The sequence below is a fragment of the Elaeis guineensis genome, chromosome 1 (assembly GCF_000442705.2).
Source record: "Elaeis guineensis isolate ETL-2024a chromosome 1, EG11, whole genome shotgun sequence".
In the NCBI taxonomy this organism is placed as follows: Eukaryota; Viridiplantae; Streptophyta; class Magnoliopsida; order Arecales; family Arecaceae; genus Elaeis; species Elaeis guineensis.
Genome location: NC_025993.2, coordinates 103,124,590 through 103,140,680, shown reverse-complemented (window position 1 = coordinate 103,140,680; position 16,091 = coordinate 103,124,590). Strand labels below are relative to the sequence as shown.

The 16,091-nt window shown below is 40.0% G+C and overlaps 1 protein-coding gene across 2 annotated transcripts; it reads right to left on the bottom strand.

Moving 5' to 3' along the window:
• Nucleotides 1-1,383: 1,383 nt before the first annotated feature.
• LOC105038186 (uncharacterized) lies at nt 1,384-14,745 on the bottom strand. Of its 2 annotated transcripts, XM_010913901.4 has the most exons (8): nt 13,493-14,745; nt 7,619-7,763; nt 7,435-7,488; nt 7,195-7,286; nt 2,260-2,495; nt 1,954-2,127; nt 1,752-1,873; nt 1,384-1,623 (listed from the first exon to the last, which is right to left on the bottom strand). In XM_010913901.4, exons 1-7 carry the CDS (start codon nt 14,443-14,445, stop codon nt 1,776-1,778), a joined length of 1,752 nt encoding a protein of 583 aa, XP_010912203.1. In that variant the 5' UTR covers nt 14,446-14,745; the 3' UTR covers nt 1,384-1,623; nt 1,752-1,775. The 2 variants fall into 2 exon arrangements, with proteins under 2 accessions (XP_010912203.1, XP_010912202.1); XM_010913900.4 differs by having other exon boundaries at nt 1,384-1,873; nt 13,493-14,744.
• Nucleotides 14,746-16,091: the final 1,346 nt, after the last annotated feature.

The window sequence follows — 16,091 nt, the reverse complement described above, 5'->3', positions numbered from 1 at the left end:
TTCCTCTCTTTTGAATCGCTATAAACTGTCCAAAACCTTTACTTCGAAACTTGAAAAGAATCAAGGCAAAAATCAAGAAAAGCTCTTCTTGCTGCATCACCTGCATGGTTTTCTTGGCTGAAAGAGATCAAGAATCATAGGCCTTGCCCAAGCTCACGCTCAACAATGGCCGGAATCCTGGCCATCGTTGAAGACCAGAATTAAAGAAGACGACAGTGCGATGAGAGATCGGGGTTTGGAAAAAGGTGGAGAGGGAGGGGATGGGAGAGGAGAGAGGAGAGTTGACATTTCATGGATTTATATTGAATGGTCCAGTAACGGACTAGGATCTCCCTGGGCATCCTTAGATAAATAAAACTCCTCTGATAACCCAAAGGCCTAAAATTATGTAGGACTAAAGGGTTCACAAGACAGTTGTCATTTTTTAACCAAAAGATACATGATATGCCTCTATTGTATAAATCCCATTAAATTCAAAGTCAATATTTAACCTTTGCAAGTATCTTTTTATATTTTTCAAACTGAAAAAATGTGATCCAATAAACCCAAGGATTAGCCCGAAAGTCTGATACTCGATAAGTATCAGTCTGAACCCAATTGAGTCCTCTTGTTGCATGAGTATCAACTTGTAAAAGAGCTATCACGGAGCAGAGGGCCAAAATGAACCACCCAACAATACATTGGCATAAAAATAATATTTTACTTATTTTTATAATTTTTTCTCATATCACAATAATATTTTTTGTAATTTTTTTCTTTTTCTTTTTTTTTTGAGAGACACATACTCCTTGTATAATCATCCGGATTTAAATGATTAAGAATGCATGATTTTAGGCTCAAATCGAAACCTCAACTTACTATTCAGGGGGAATTTAAACCCTAAATTTCGGTTGGCGATGCAAGTCCACTGAAATTCGTGGCAGACTTATCAGGTAGCTTGTGCTATATTTCCTGGATGACGGTATTTCAATACCTTATCAAAAGGCTCAATTTCCAGATCAAAATATCGAGAGGGCAAAGAAAAAAAAAAAAAAAGGCATACCATAATAGGCGCTGCACTGGACCAGACTACGTACATACAGTGGTTAATTACCCACATACTTGCTCTTACAGACTTCTTTGAACTATCTATTCCTTCGAGGGCGACTTGGAGCATTTGTGGTGGCTTTAAATGCCGCCCTAAGGCGTCTAAATCAGGACTACTCTGTTGAGCACATTCATTCACAGGTTGGGGCTTCCATGTAGTAAACGGATGGAGCCCGTCAAACATCACCTTGCACAAGATCAGACCCAAACCAACCAACCAGATCATGGCACCTAAGCCAGTCCACTTCCATCCTTAAAGAAAATCCAAGAGGCTTTAACATCTACTGTTTCTGCGACTTCTGTCTAGGGCTCCTCCCAATCAATCATTTCATACAATACACTGAAATAATTTACAACAAAATTTATAAATACAGTACAATAGAACTTTATTTGCAGTTCGAACATGTGCCTTTGTTGGTGGTGGTGGGAATTTAACAACATAATTTGACATATTGGTACAGCCTGCAGCGAATTACCACATTGCACAAGGGTGACAATTTTGGGGCTGCCAGCCTCTCTCTGACACAGAAGCATTGTCTGACCCATGATAGAAGCATCAGACAAGCGAAAAAGCCCATTTAAGAGGAAGCACAGAGCAATGTTGAAGCATTAAATGAACTTGCTGTACAAAATGGTTCCATGATTACATGGATTTCCAAGTGTACCTTCAATCAGCAAAGAATTATATATCAGCTAAGTCGCCCAGTCTGGTCAACGAATGTACCAACCTGGTCCCCACATAGCGCACTTGAAATATTTCCAGGCTCCAGCAGATTAAAAAGAACAACTGTAAGACAAGCAGGACCACACTGTTGTAAGATTCAAGAGAATAAGAATATGAAACAGGATAAGAAGGAAGAAAATAACCTGGAATGTTGTTTTCCTCGCAGAACGTAATTGCTGTCATATCAATGGCAGTAAAGCCTCGAGAAACCAATTCCCTGAATGAAATGTGCTCAAATGCAACATTATTGCTGTTTCTGGAATTACAGTCATAAACATCATCGGCAGTAGTACCTTTTAGAACAACATTTGCGTTAACTGTCCCAAAGACAAGACATCAGAATACGTTCTTTGACACCAAGATGAGTTAAGAAGAAAGTACAAGTGTGCATGAACTTCCAAATTATAGACGAATTTTGGGAGTTTTTTGTTATGTGCACTAGAACATACTTTCAAAAGCTCTCAAGGCAGCAGCTGTGTCATTGCTGAAAAGTGGATTTCCTGTCCCAGCACCAATTCCACCAAATATAACAACTCTTCCTTTTTCCAGATGACGGATAGCTCGTCGCCTTATGTATGGTTCTGCAATCTCTTGCATCATTAATGCAGTCTGTACACGTGTTTCGACACCAATCTTCTCCAATGATGCTTGAAGCAATATAGCATTCATTACTGATGCCATCATACTGTAATTCAACACTTAAAAGGTTAACCATTCTCTGGGTATCAAAGAGCTTCCATATCTAAGCATTGCACTGGCAGAGAGAAGCAATGAGAAAAACTGAATAAGCATTCAAGTACATCTGTGAATAGGCATACATCAACGTTCCTTCAGAAAATGCAAGTCCTGCAGTTAAACTTTCATGTTGGATGACGTCAATTACCCTAGACAACCAATCAACTTTATTTTCAAACTCTTCATGTCATCGGTCTGTTTTGTAGGCCTCATCAGATTGTGATTCTCCATTATAATGAATCATTTTTCCAAGTCACCCACATAAATATTTAGAACTTTTCACGATGAGTGGAGCACAAGTTATTCTAACCAAACAAAGGGCACCCTTGTGCATGAGGGTCCCACCATTGTGGAGTTTAGAGTGGGTTAGACATATGCAACATTACATGCAATTCAGCACCAAAACCTGCCACCCCCCCCCCCTCGCAACTCAACCCTATAAACTTGTAGCCAATACCATCCAATTTCAATCATATTCATACTTTGAATGCCAAACTAATTACTCCATGTTTCTTATCCCTTTGCAATATACTATTCAATGCATGGCTGGATCTGGATTGGGCTGGCCAGGCCATACCTTACCCGAGCCCAGCCCAAATTTTTTAACCAACCCAGAGGCTCGAGGCTGATTGGGCTAAGCCCAAATCTATAAACCCCATCAGCCAAGGTATGCTGAACCGGTACCGCCGACCGTATCGACCGACTGACGGTACAGTTCGGTACGATTTCATACCGTACCGAACCGACGAAGGCAAGTGGACCCGAACCGGAAGAAAAAAAGAGAGAAATAGAGAGAGAGAAAGAGAAAGAAAGAAAAAGAGGGAGGGGAAGGAGCCAGCGGGGCCGCCGGACAGCCTCCGACTGGCCGTCGTGGTCGTCGGAGGGCGCAGTCCACGCACGCGGCGCCGCGGGCGCGAAACAGAGGCGTCGCCCCTGTTTCGCAAATTTTTTTAAAAAACCTAGTTTTAAGTGAAGCCGGCAAATAGTTTGCCGGATTCACGATTTTTGTATTTTTTTTTTAAAAATTCCTTAAGTCGGCAACTAGATTGCCGAATTCATAAGTTTAAAATAAAAAAATAAATAAATAATCAAAACAGACAGTCGTCTGTTTCGAAAAAAGAGGCGGAGCCGAGGGGCTCCGCCCGCTCGACTGCCCTCAGGCCGTCGGCGTCGGCTCGCTGGCCACTGGGGCTCTCACGACGGAGGAGCTGTCCGTCCGGTAGGTCCCTCGCCCCCCCTCCGAGCACTCTCTCTCTTTTTCGCTCTCTTGAAAGCCCTATTGGGCAATACGGGGCTCGGAAGCCCTCCGACGGCTCCCACCTCCCTACCTCTCCTCCTCTCTCTCTCTCTTTCTCACTTTCTCTTTTTTCCTTCCGTACCGTCCGTGTACCGAATTTACCGGCCGAATCGTGCCGGTTCTCCGCCGGTCCGGTACGATACAGGGTGTACCGGCCGGTACGGCACGGTATGAAAAACCTTGCCATCAGCCATCTATCTCACATCGGGGGTTTAGAGTTTGTTTGGATGGACCGTCGAGAAAGCAACAAGGGCGACGGCATCGGAGTAGTTGAGGGTGGTGGCAGTGGTGATGTGGTGCCACCAGGCAAAGACGCAGTCGAGGAGCACAGGGGTGGCATCATAGAGGAGGACGATGTTGTCGTAAGTGAGGATGCATTTGAGGGCGTCGGTAGCAATAAGACGAAGGGAGTCGATGAGAGAGTCGAAGTAGGAGATGATCTTGTGGTGGGCATCATGGGCATCATGGACAAGGTGGGTGAGGTGGGGGGCATGATGGAGAGGACAAATGGGGTGGCGACGGTGATGTCGAGGTCGGGGAAGGCAAGGTTAGAGTAGACGCCGAAGATGATGGTGTCCCAGAGGTCGAGGTGAGGCAGGTGGAGCGAAGGAGGTCGAATGTGAGCTTCTTGTAGATGGTGGAGGTCGGGGAGGCAACGCTCTCCTCGCACACGAACTTGGTCACGGCAGACACATCGCGGCTAGCGGCTGACTACTCCAATAATCTCACCCTTGCCACCAATGACCTCATCACCATGCTTGGTAGGAGGAGAACCAAGAACCCTAATCCATGTAGATTCTATCGAAACTCTTCAAGAGGAGCTCGACGATCATTTAAGTGATCGGGCTCGAGCTCGGGCCAAGCTCGGCCCAGACTGAGGGTATACTTGAGCTCGGTCCAAAATAAAAATAAGCTCTATATCTAAAGCCCAAACCCGGCCTGATATTGTTCAGGCCTAGCACAGAGCCTGACCCGAAGACAGCCCGATCTGATGGGCTTCGGGCCAGCTCGAGCCCATTTCTTGACCTAGGTACATCTCCCTCATGGCAATTCTCAATGTGAGATCCACCATGAGATTGAGACTGAGGATTTGGTAGTGTAAGATATATTTAGCGAAATCAAGTGTACATATAATAGCTAGAGAAAGTCTATGTGCACCATGTGCGGTATAATAAAATTGACATGAAACGTACTGTCCAATCACATTGGAGCATGTAGCGCACTTAATGATAGGACCGATATTTAATGTTGCTTAGCTTTTTCTTTCTCCAATTCTCAGTGATGAAAATGCCTTTCCCTCCATAGAATAAAAAAAGAATAGTATTATTACTTTTTGATACTTTATATGACTTCATGTGAATATATATGACATCCTGAACAACATATATGACTTCCTATGTCTTTATGATATTTTGAACAATATATATAACTTTATAATATATTAAATGACTTCCTGTGAATATATATGACATCCTGAACAATATATATGACTTCATGTGAATATATATGACATCCTGAATAATATATATGACTTTCTGATACCTTATATGACTTTCTGTGAATATACATGATATCCTGAACAATATATATGATTTTCTAATACCTTATATGACTTTCTGTCAGTATATATGATATCCTGAATAATATATGACTTTCTGATGTCTTATATGACTTTTTGTCAGTATATATGACATCCTGAACAATATATATGGCTTACTGTTGGTTATAATAACCAAAAGGATATTATATGACTTCTCGTTTCTTTCTATGATATCCTATTGGTTATTATAACCAATAGAAAGCCATATATATTATTCAAGATGTCATATATACTGACAGAGAGTCATATAAGGCATCAGAAAGTCATATATATTGTTCAGGATATCATGTATATTTACAAAAAATCATATATATTGTTCAGAATATTATATATATTCATAGAAAGTCATATAAGGTATTAGAAAGTCATATATATTATTCAGGATATTATATATATTCACAGAAAGTTATATATATTTTTCAAGATGTTATATATATTCACAGAAAATCATATAACGCATTAAAAAGCGATATATATTATTCAGGATGTCATATATATCATAGAAAGTCATATATATCGTTCAGATTATCATATATACTTAAAAGAAGTCATATAAGGCATTAGAAAGCCATACATATTATTTAGGATGTCATATATATTCACAGAAAATCATATATATTGTTCAGGATATCATATATATTCACAGAAAATCATATAAGATATTAGGAAGTCATATATATTGTTCAGGATGTCATAGCGACACAAGAAGCCATATATATTGTTCAGAATGTTATATATATTCACAAAAAATCATACAAAGCATTAAAAAATAATAATATTATTTTTTCTTTGTTCTACGAAGGGAATGGTATTTTTGTCACTAAAAATTAGAGAAAGAAAAAACTGAGTGGCATTAAATATTTGTCTCATCATTAAGTGCACTATGTGCTCCAATGTGATTGGGCGGTGCGCACAAAGAATTACTCTTTATAGCAATGATATGTTATCCATTGTTTAATTATTTTTGTCAACCTTAAACATGGTCTATATTTAAGAAGCTTGTGAACAAATGTACATGTAATGTGGTGCCACTGCCATCAGGTGTAAATTAGTAATATTGATTTCATTCCCTATGAGAAATATGTGAAATATTCTTAGAACTCACTTCTCATAATTCAGAATACAAAAGATGGGTCTACTATAAATTCATTATAAATCTGAATTTCACTACAACTTTTCGTTTATCATGCATCTTTCTAAGGATGTTTTGCAGAAATTGCCCACTTTATTTGTGTTTCTGCAGATCCAGATCACTTCTATTTTCTGCAAGAGTGACCTGTTCTTAAAGTTTTGGATGCTTTTGCCCCTGGCTGCACATATTCGGTCCAACATGTAAGCGTCCATTGCATGTTCAACAAGAATGTGTGTTTGATTCAATATTAAACTATGTGCATTTATACAAAGAAAAAAGTGAACTCACCATAAAAGATATTTGCATTAACTCCGCCTAAACCAACGGAAGAAATGCATCCACTGTGGCCAGTGGCAAAGGCATCCAAAATTATAAAAATACATTATCATTGAACATAAATAAATACAAGTGGCCCGAATCCTCAAAAAAGGAAAATAAGTCAGCATCATCTTATCTGCAAAATTCCCTCATTATCAGTGTCCATAAAGAAGTTATTTTCATATAGTATGAAGACAATTCCACAGCAAATAATAACAGAAAAAGTGAACATAAAAAAGTGTATATATATGTGTGTGTGTGTATATATATTAACATTAAAAGTACAATAGCAAATGTTTTACCTTATTTGATATGTTGCAGCTCTATCAATGCCAGTTGCAGCTACCCAGGTGTCACTAGAAAAGAAATTTCTACCTCCAACAACAACTGCCACCTAATAAACACCACAAGCCAGATAGCATAATAAAATGTAATAATTTAGAAGCTTAGTTGACAGAATGAGAATTGCATTGACATTTCACTAAATCTCAAGGAGAATCTAATCTCCAGGAGAATCTAATCTCAAGAAGAATCTAGAATACCTCTACGCCAACACGGTTAGCCATGGCAATTTCCCTAGCAATCAGCATGGTCACCTGAAGAGAGAACAAAATCCAACTTCAGGAATATATTCATGAAGTATATCATGGTATAGTTGTACCTATGTAGTAGATTAAACAGTTATGTACTTTAGCCTTACAAGTATGACAGAATATAACAACTTACCTTCGGGTCAACATTCTGGGGACCGGCCCCAACTAATGCAGCACCACTAATTTTCAAAACCACTCTCTTCCACCTTGGATTTGTTAACGATTTCATTTTTGAGTTATTTGTTAAGTTTACAGGCCCAGAAGCAGCTGCTGGGTATCTGCACATAAAATTATCATCTTGTGTTACAATGCCCTAAATTAGGAGAATGTCTGCACACACCCACAGACACATGCAAACACATGCGTACACACAGACACGTGCTCGTGCATGCAGATGTACATGCATATCTTGCTGAGAAATTACCAAACAGCATATGCATTAGTAGACTAATGAGAAAGGCATCCAGGGCATGACCAGAACTCATTGCATGATCAATGTTTCCCTCAAACTAAAATCAAGAGAAAAAGCAATCTCACTTTAAATAAGCACATTTCTTTCTTTGGCAATGGTAGAAGAGATTAAGGAATATCTAATTATCAGTTAAAAGAACTGCCAGTGGGTGTAGGAGCAGGTACAGTGCAGGTCCGAGGAAAGAAATATCCTAAGAATGCTTGGAGTGAGGAAGCGCTCAGGAAATGGGTGCAGATTTGAGTTTTCTGGATTTTACAAAGCAGGTATTGTGCCCTAGGTAAAAGTTTCCTGCTAGTAAGATCTAATTACATGCTGTAAGTAACCATCTCCAACATCCTACTGGGCTAATGCTAACAAACGGTCTAGAAAAGTCCCCGAACATGTGCACCTTGTTATTATTTACAAGGTACCCATCTCCAGCCACCATTGACTTCAGGTTGGACAAAAGATCACTTGGCATTTGAAAACAATAAAATTACTGTACTGGAACTGCACTAACTAGATAACATCTTCAGTTGCATTAGAACTCTACATTAGCAAGATCATAAATTAGGCTGCATAGTGAATGCATGGATAGGAAAATACCATATTATGAAACACATGAACTAGCAAAAAAAATGAGCAAGTGGAAATTAGCATAAACCTGAAGACAAGGACGTATCTAATTGTCTAAAATCTACATGCTTAAAATTGGAACAGTACAAATACGGGCTTCTGCTGTTTCAACAATCCAGATTACATCTATCTTCAAACATCTAACAAACAAGAACCTAAGCATAAGTTCTACTCAATTTATGGAAGGATCAATTTACATTCCTCTATAATGACCATAAGTTTGTGCTGTAGAAGGTTGAAGATTCAATAACTAATAATGGAGATAAAACTCAGATAACTAAACTTGTAGTCTACCCAAAAACCAATCCAGATTACATCTATCTTCAAACATCTAACAAACAAGAACCTAAGCATAAGTTCTACTCAATTTAAGGAAGGATCAATTTACATTCCTCTATAATGACCATAAGTTTGTGCTGTAGAAGGTTGAAGATTCAATAACTAATAAGGGAGATAAAACTCAGATAACTAGACTTGTAGTCTACCCAAAAACTAATTTAGTGTCATGTAATATGCTTAGAATGAAATAAGTTTGGCATTGACATCTAACAGCAACAAGTTTAAGCAAGGGATAGTATAACTACACAACGAAACTAAGAATACTTGTTATGGAAGAGGTATTATCCAAATAAGGGTACAGAAGTGGAAACTTCTTCCAACAGGACTAAAAAGTAAGAAAAGATATAAAGAAAGTTCTTGAAAACATCTCACCCCAGGCCAGACTCCATCCTTGGCTCACTCCATTAGACCTGAGTGAAACATATAAATTACATTTATCCCGGAGGTGATATTACTGAATCAGGTGGCTAACATAGATTTTCAAGGTGCATTACCTCCCATAACCTATCTTACAACAGTCCAAATTCACCCTTCACAAAAAGATTATGCTTGAGATTTTAGCTGCCAGAGTATGACCATTTAGTAATGCATAACAGAATAGCCTTTTATGTCTATTTTCTAGTCAAAAAAAGAAAATACGCCCAGATAGCAAAACAGCAGAATTACTCTGAACTATGGATATCGAAGGTGCCATTTTATTGCCCACAGATTAACAGTGCACATTATTAAAAATAATGAGTATTGTTAATTAGGACAGCCAACAATTACATGAATAAGTAATCATCTAACCTTTACCTCATGCCACTTTAATTTTAAATTTAAATTTTGCATTTCTCCTTTAAGAAATCACTCAGACATATCATGTATTGACATTTGAAATAAAGGAACAACACCAGCCAAATGTGAGCAACCAAAAACATCAACAAAAGCAAAATCTCATGAGGTTCGCAACATTCATGATAAAATCATGCAGTGTCGTACCACAAGCAGATAGTAATATCTACAAGGCATTCTTTTCTAAGAATTATAAAGCATACAATATCTAGAGAATTTGATGAAAGCAACCACCTTCAGTGACGGTTTCCATTATGGTCAAATTTAGAGTTACAACAAAGAAAAAAGGCCAATGTGTGAGCTGCAAGTTTTTGAAAAGCGAGAAATGAGCCATGAGCAGATGAGTATTTGCCTGATGAGTGTGAAACTTTTGTCTACTGAAATTCCACATTCACTATTAAAACGTAATTGTACTTCCTTGGTGCTGCTAATTTGGTCTTGAATGCTTCCCATCATATATATTTGGGGTGACAATGGATCAGGCTGGATTGTGTTTGAATCAAGTTAGAATTCAAACCCCGATATCAGATTAGGACCTTTCAACCCATACCCAACCATAGGTTGAGTCCATGATCCAACTTGATCCACAAGATTGACCCCTAACTTACTTTGCTCTACATGGGCCAGCCCAACTCAACCCATTCTAAGCCAATCACATGGTGAACTGCCACATAGTTGAAAAAAAGAAGATCATAGCCAATGAAGCGGGATGGGTGTGATTAGGTCACTGCATAGCGCATAAGCTGCATACACATCTACACTTTTAAATATTTAAAAATAATATGTATAAATATATAAATGGCTAAAAAATTAGAAACAAATCAAAAAACTCAAGGAAAAAAAATTTAAGGATGCACATTTAAACTTTTTGAGACTTTGGAGTGTGTATTCTAACTTTTAACATGACATGCTAACCTAATAAAATGACAATATCGTCTTATAAAGTATAGACCATGCTCAAACTTGCAACAGAGTAAAGGTGCAATATAGTTAGAGGTCCATAATAAAGTCTAAACTTTCAAGTACATGCTTCATAAACAAAAGAAAAAGCAACATAGTACTTAAGATATGCAGGTATTATGCAGTGTGCAGGTGCATATGTGGGTGCATGTGCAGTGTGCGGGTGCATGTGCATGTGCGGTGTGCAGGTGCCTACGTGGGTGTGTATGCAACCACCCAATCACAGGAGGCCCACTTATGTGGCCTAGAGCATAATGGGACCACATATGGCTTGTGCGGTTGATCCACTGGCCACCTCTGCATTTGCAGCCGGACATGTGGCTGTAAGGGGTGCATTAACCTCTGGGCTAAGCGGCCTCACATAACAGAAATAAAAAGAGTACAACAAAAAGAATGAATAGAAATTCAGGAAATTGTTTCATCTTAGATTAGATATTAGCTATTAATTTAATATGAACCATATAGTTCCTAGTTCTATGGTTATATCTATACCATTCGTTATATTAGTTGTATCTCGTGTTCTTAGTTCTAACTAATATTACTAACAATATAGACCTAGATATGACTAAATAGAAGTAATAGAATTCCATTTGTCTAATAGATATTTTCTAATAGAAATATATGACTAATTGGTAGAATTTTTATTCTATCATATCGATATGAACTGCTTTTTGAAACAGTGATCCTAGCTTCATTTCAACTATTTAAAGAGACATATCACTCTTCACAAGCTTATCCTATGGTCCATCACCAGATACTACTTCACCTATGCAAAAGTATACCCTCATGATTTGAGTCAAGTCAAAGCTCTAATCCATGCCCAAGCCATTTAAATTTGGGTAAAAAAAAAAGACCCTTATCTGATCCAAATTATTTTTGTATGACAAAAATAATCTCTTTTAGTCATTTCACTTTTCTCGGTTCACTCTTAAAAGAAAGAGCGAGAAAAAATCCAAAACGAAGTATTATATTCTTTTTAAGGAAAAGGCATATTTGATGGATACTTGTGAAACCATTTATTAAGAGAAAGGAAAATTTGATAGATGGTGATCCAGCAAACAACAAATGTTGTATGGAAATGTCACACACTAGTGAAACTTTACATGTCATGCAAAATGCATTTAAATAATACATACGGAAGGAGAATGTGACAGATGTTTGAAGTCCAAAGAAAACCAAAACATGGCGCTCATATGTGCCATACGCATGAACAATTCAAGCGGCTAAAAAAGTAAATGGTTTCCTCTAAACATTTTAACCTATACAAGAACAATCTAGTTCGTTCCCCTCCTTTAATTTCTGTATGTAATCAGAAACCCTACCTTTTTTCCTTCTACTATCTTCATTTCTATCCAGACATGTTCTCCCTTTCTTTCCAATATTCTTTTACTCTTCTTAATTGACTCTTCTATCTGTTACATCATCTAATTTTTTTTCATCTAATCACTCTTTCTTCACTTTTATTTTTCTCATAACACAGTAGATATAGCAACACAATCTGTCTTCCTCTTTCTTCTTTCTTCTTACTTCCTTTTTATTTTCTTTTAAGGCAATAGCAGCAGCCATTTACTGAGTTCTCCAACCAGATGTTGTATCCAATCAAATGTGAAAATGTAATTGCTCCTCCACATTTGGCCTTTTCTTCCTTTTCTTCTTCAATCTCTATTCTTCTTTCTATTTTTCTGGTTTCTTTCTTCCCTTCTTAGCACGTCTGGCAACAATGGTAATGCAGGCAAAACATACTCTCAGATCAGCTCACAGCAACTGACAGATATGGCAAAAACCTAAACCATATCTAGTCTGCTCTTTTAAACTGTTTAATGAAAGAAATTTCTTACCGAGCATTATTTTGGACTAGATGAGTTAGACAGGTTAGCAAAGGTCTAGAATTTCTTTGGTTCATTTGGCCTCTATTTATTTAATTGTAACTAGGTTATTGTTATGACTTTTATTTTCACATTCTGTCAATGAATTAATTCCTTTTAGAGGCCAAGACATCTCTGTATTCCTGAGTTCTATTACATTCAGAGTGAACCATCCCTCCCCCTTGACCCCACCCCACCCTTTTTGCCAAATTCTGTTTGAGCTACAGCTACTTCCCACACTCATGGCTATTTTCTTGAATGAAAAGACTTTCCATCTGCTTCCTCCAGATATAGAACTCACTGTTTACCTAGAAGCTAATAATATGTCCTCCAATTTGAAGCATGAGTCATGTTCACTTTCCTCTTCCCCATAGATTATGTCATTTCCATCTGCTAAGTGAACGTTTTGCATTTTCTCTTATATCTTCCATTGGGATCTTTGAAGATCCACACTTCTTTTATTGTTTATAATCAGTCAGAGCAACCACCATAATTGATTCATCATTATCATATCCAATTCATTCATAGTCTGGGGACTTGCATAACTTTTCAATAATTAGATAGCATAGATAGAGGCTGCTTTTGTTCATGAAAGGGGATGTACTGGCCCCTAGAAATTCCACCGCAGCTATCGATTAATTGATGCCCAAAACTCATCTGGAGGGAATAAAACAATGATTTTTTTCTCTTAGTGCGTATATTGGAAATGCTTAAGAGTGTCTACCCTTTGGTAGCTCAATCAAACATCAGAATCGAGTCCGCTTTAGATGGAAAGAGGTGGGTAGAACAAAGCCATGTAACATGTAAGAAATGCAGGATTTTCACTAAAGAAGCATTGGTGTAAAACAAGCTAGAGGGCAAGAACAAATAGTCAGACTGATAGAACTAGAATGGAGAATAGCAGGCGAAGAGGAAGAAGGACCTTTTCATCTGCCTTGTGACCATACCGGTGCCACCTAGGGCGCCGGACTTGTCTTCATCCCCAGCAGCCTTCGAGGAGGATGAGGAGGAGCCAACAATCTGCTCCATCTTCTTGAACCAGGGCCAGTGGCTGATGGAGAGGCCACCACTGCTGAGGCGCTGGCACTCGACCTTGTACCGCTTCTTGAGGTTGTCGATCTTGTTCTTACACTGCTCCACGCTCTTGCCGGCCTTCTGCTTGTCACAGCGGTCGCTGACGATGGTGGCGACGTCCTCCCAGTCCCTCCCCCGCAGGTTCCCCCGGTTCAGCTGAACGTATCTTTCCGTGTACGCGTCCAGGAGGCTGCCGATGGCCGTGTCACTCCACTCCTCCCGGTCCTTGCGGTAGTCCCCAGAGGACATGTGCCGGCCCTTCTTGGCCGCGCTGTTGTAGCAATAGGGCGACTCCCCGTCACTGACATCGTCCCTGTCCTTGCGCTTGGGGTCTGGCCGGGAGGATGGCGGCGGCCCGTGGTGGTGGGGGTGGGGATGGGAGGCGGGCGTGGCGGCCCCGCGGGACTTGCGCTCGGGGTCGTTGTTGGGGTCGTCGTCGTCGTCGTCGTCGGGCTGCGGGGTGCCAAAGGGGTTAGCGTCGTCGGCGAAGCAGTGGTGGTGGTGGTGGTGGCTGACTTCTGGGAAGGCGGGGGCGCCTCCAGGGCGATTCGAGGCGTCGGTCTGGCCGAAGGCCTCGCCGAAGTCCTCGGGATCCTCGTGGCCGCCGCCGGCGACCCCCTTCTTCGGGCTGGATATGGCGGCGAGTGGGGGCAGGGGGCGGGACTGGATGTGGAGCGGGCCCTTCGTCACGTAGCGATGGGCCGCTGCGAAGGCGCCCGCCTGCTGCTGCTGCGGCGGCGGCGGGGGTTGGGACTGGGCTTCGTCCCCGAGGAGGGCGAAGTCGTCGTCGCAGGAGGCCATGGGGAAGGTGGCGGCGTTAGGGTTAGGGTCGGTTCCCCGATCGAACCTGGCGGAGAGAAGACGCGACGGGACGGGAGGCAGACGACGTTAGTAGCGGGGTGCCGGATCGTCCACGCGAGGGCACTTAAATGGGTAACGATAGGAGCCGCCCGTGACTTATTGTCTACGGAACCGTGACGGAGTGTGACGGCTCCGTTAAGCAACACCGCACACGTTTGCAGGGCGTAGGGCCCCGCAACGCAATACCCACCGCCCAGCATCCCCTTCCACCTCTTCCCCCAAAATCAAGACCAAGGCCTCTATCCTCCGTGTAACACGAATATATTGTATTTGCATAAAAATTAAATTAAATTGGCTCCATCCACATTTAGAACCGACGAAATACGAACCGACTCATCAATCCCGATCTACGGTATACAAATTCGAATTTAGATTAAATAAATTTAAATCATAAACAGCATAATTTATTTAAACTATTTAACAATTCGGTCGTTCTGCCCTCCTGATCTATTTAGCTCATTTAATAATCGAGTCATGCGGGATTAAACAGGTATTTGTTTATTAAATTGATTAACAGGTTATATAGATAATATAGGTTAACAGGTTACATAAGTTAAGATTAGATGTGGGTCAAAGAGATAAGACCGATAATTCAAATCAGAATGGGCAAAGGCTTATACATGGGCTAGCAAATCTTCTAGAGGCCTACAATGCGCATCTCACATGTAGTCGGTTCTTGCGGGCCCTGAAAAGAGTGAGTTTTCATTTTTCCCAAGAGTTTGTGTTGTCTATGTGGGATAAATTTTCCTGGACGAAGTAAATTATGCTATAAACAAACAGAGGGCTGCAGAAAACAGGGTAAATTATGTATAATTTGTTGAGGACGAAGTAACTAAAATAAAATGATACTGTACTTAATCAAAAATGGAAACATAGCTTTTCGATCAGTTCGTATTGTATATATGGGATGGATTTCTCTCGACCTTTTTATTCCAATGACAAACGGGATGTTATAGGAAACAGGGTGGTCAATTATGTACAATTTCTTGATGACAAACTAATTCAAACGAAATGATTTATTTTGCCGCTTGAAGAAGTGCGAACCCAATTTTCACGTACAAAGAAACCGGGGTCGGTTTAAACTACCTGTCCCTTCCCTCATAAATCCTATCTCCACCGATAGGTTTCTAGGTTTCTACCAGAATGAAAGAAGATAACTAATATACATTACAAACTTTGGAGTAGATGGCAGATTTTAGGTAACTCTCTTTAGGTACCTTTTTCCAGGAATGCATTTTCCTCCCATTTCTCTATGGAATTGTTTCCTTTGTTCGCACAAATACACTCCAAATCCGTTTGAGCTTAACTTTTCATTTGAGGTTCTGACACCTGCTGTATCAAAAAAAAAAAAAACGCTCCGAATCAGCGGAGAGACGCAACAAGCACCTGCCTAAAAGGAAGTATGTTGATTAAGTTACCTCAATAACAAAAAGAAAATAAAATTTAATCAGATGTGTTTCATAGCCGTCCATGTCTCCTATCCCATCCTCCGGAGACGCATAACACTAGTTGATTTCAGAATCATCCAGTCGGTCTTTGGTCCAATGCTATTGGTGCCTCCTTGCCACTACTCAATTGCGGAGCTC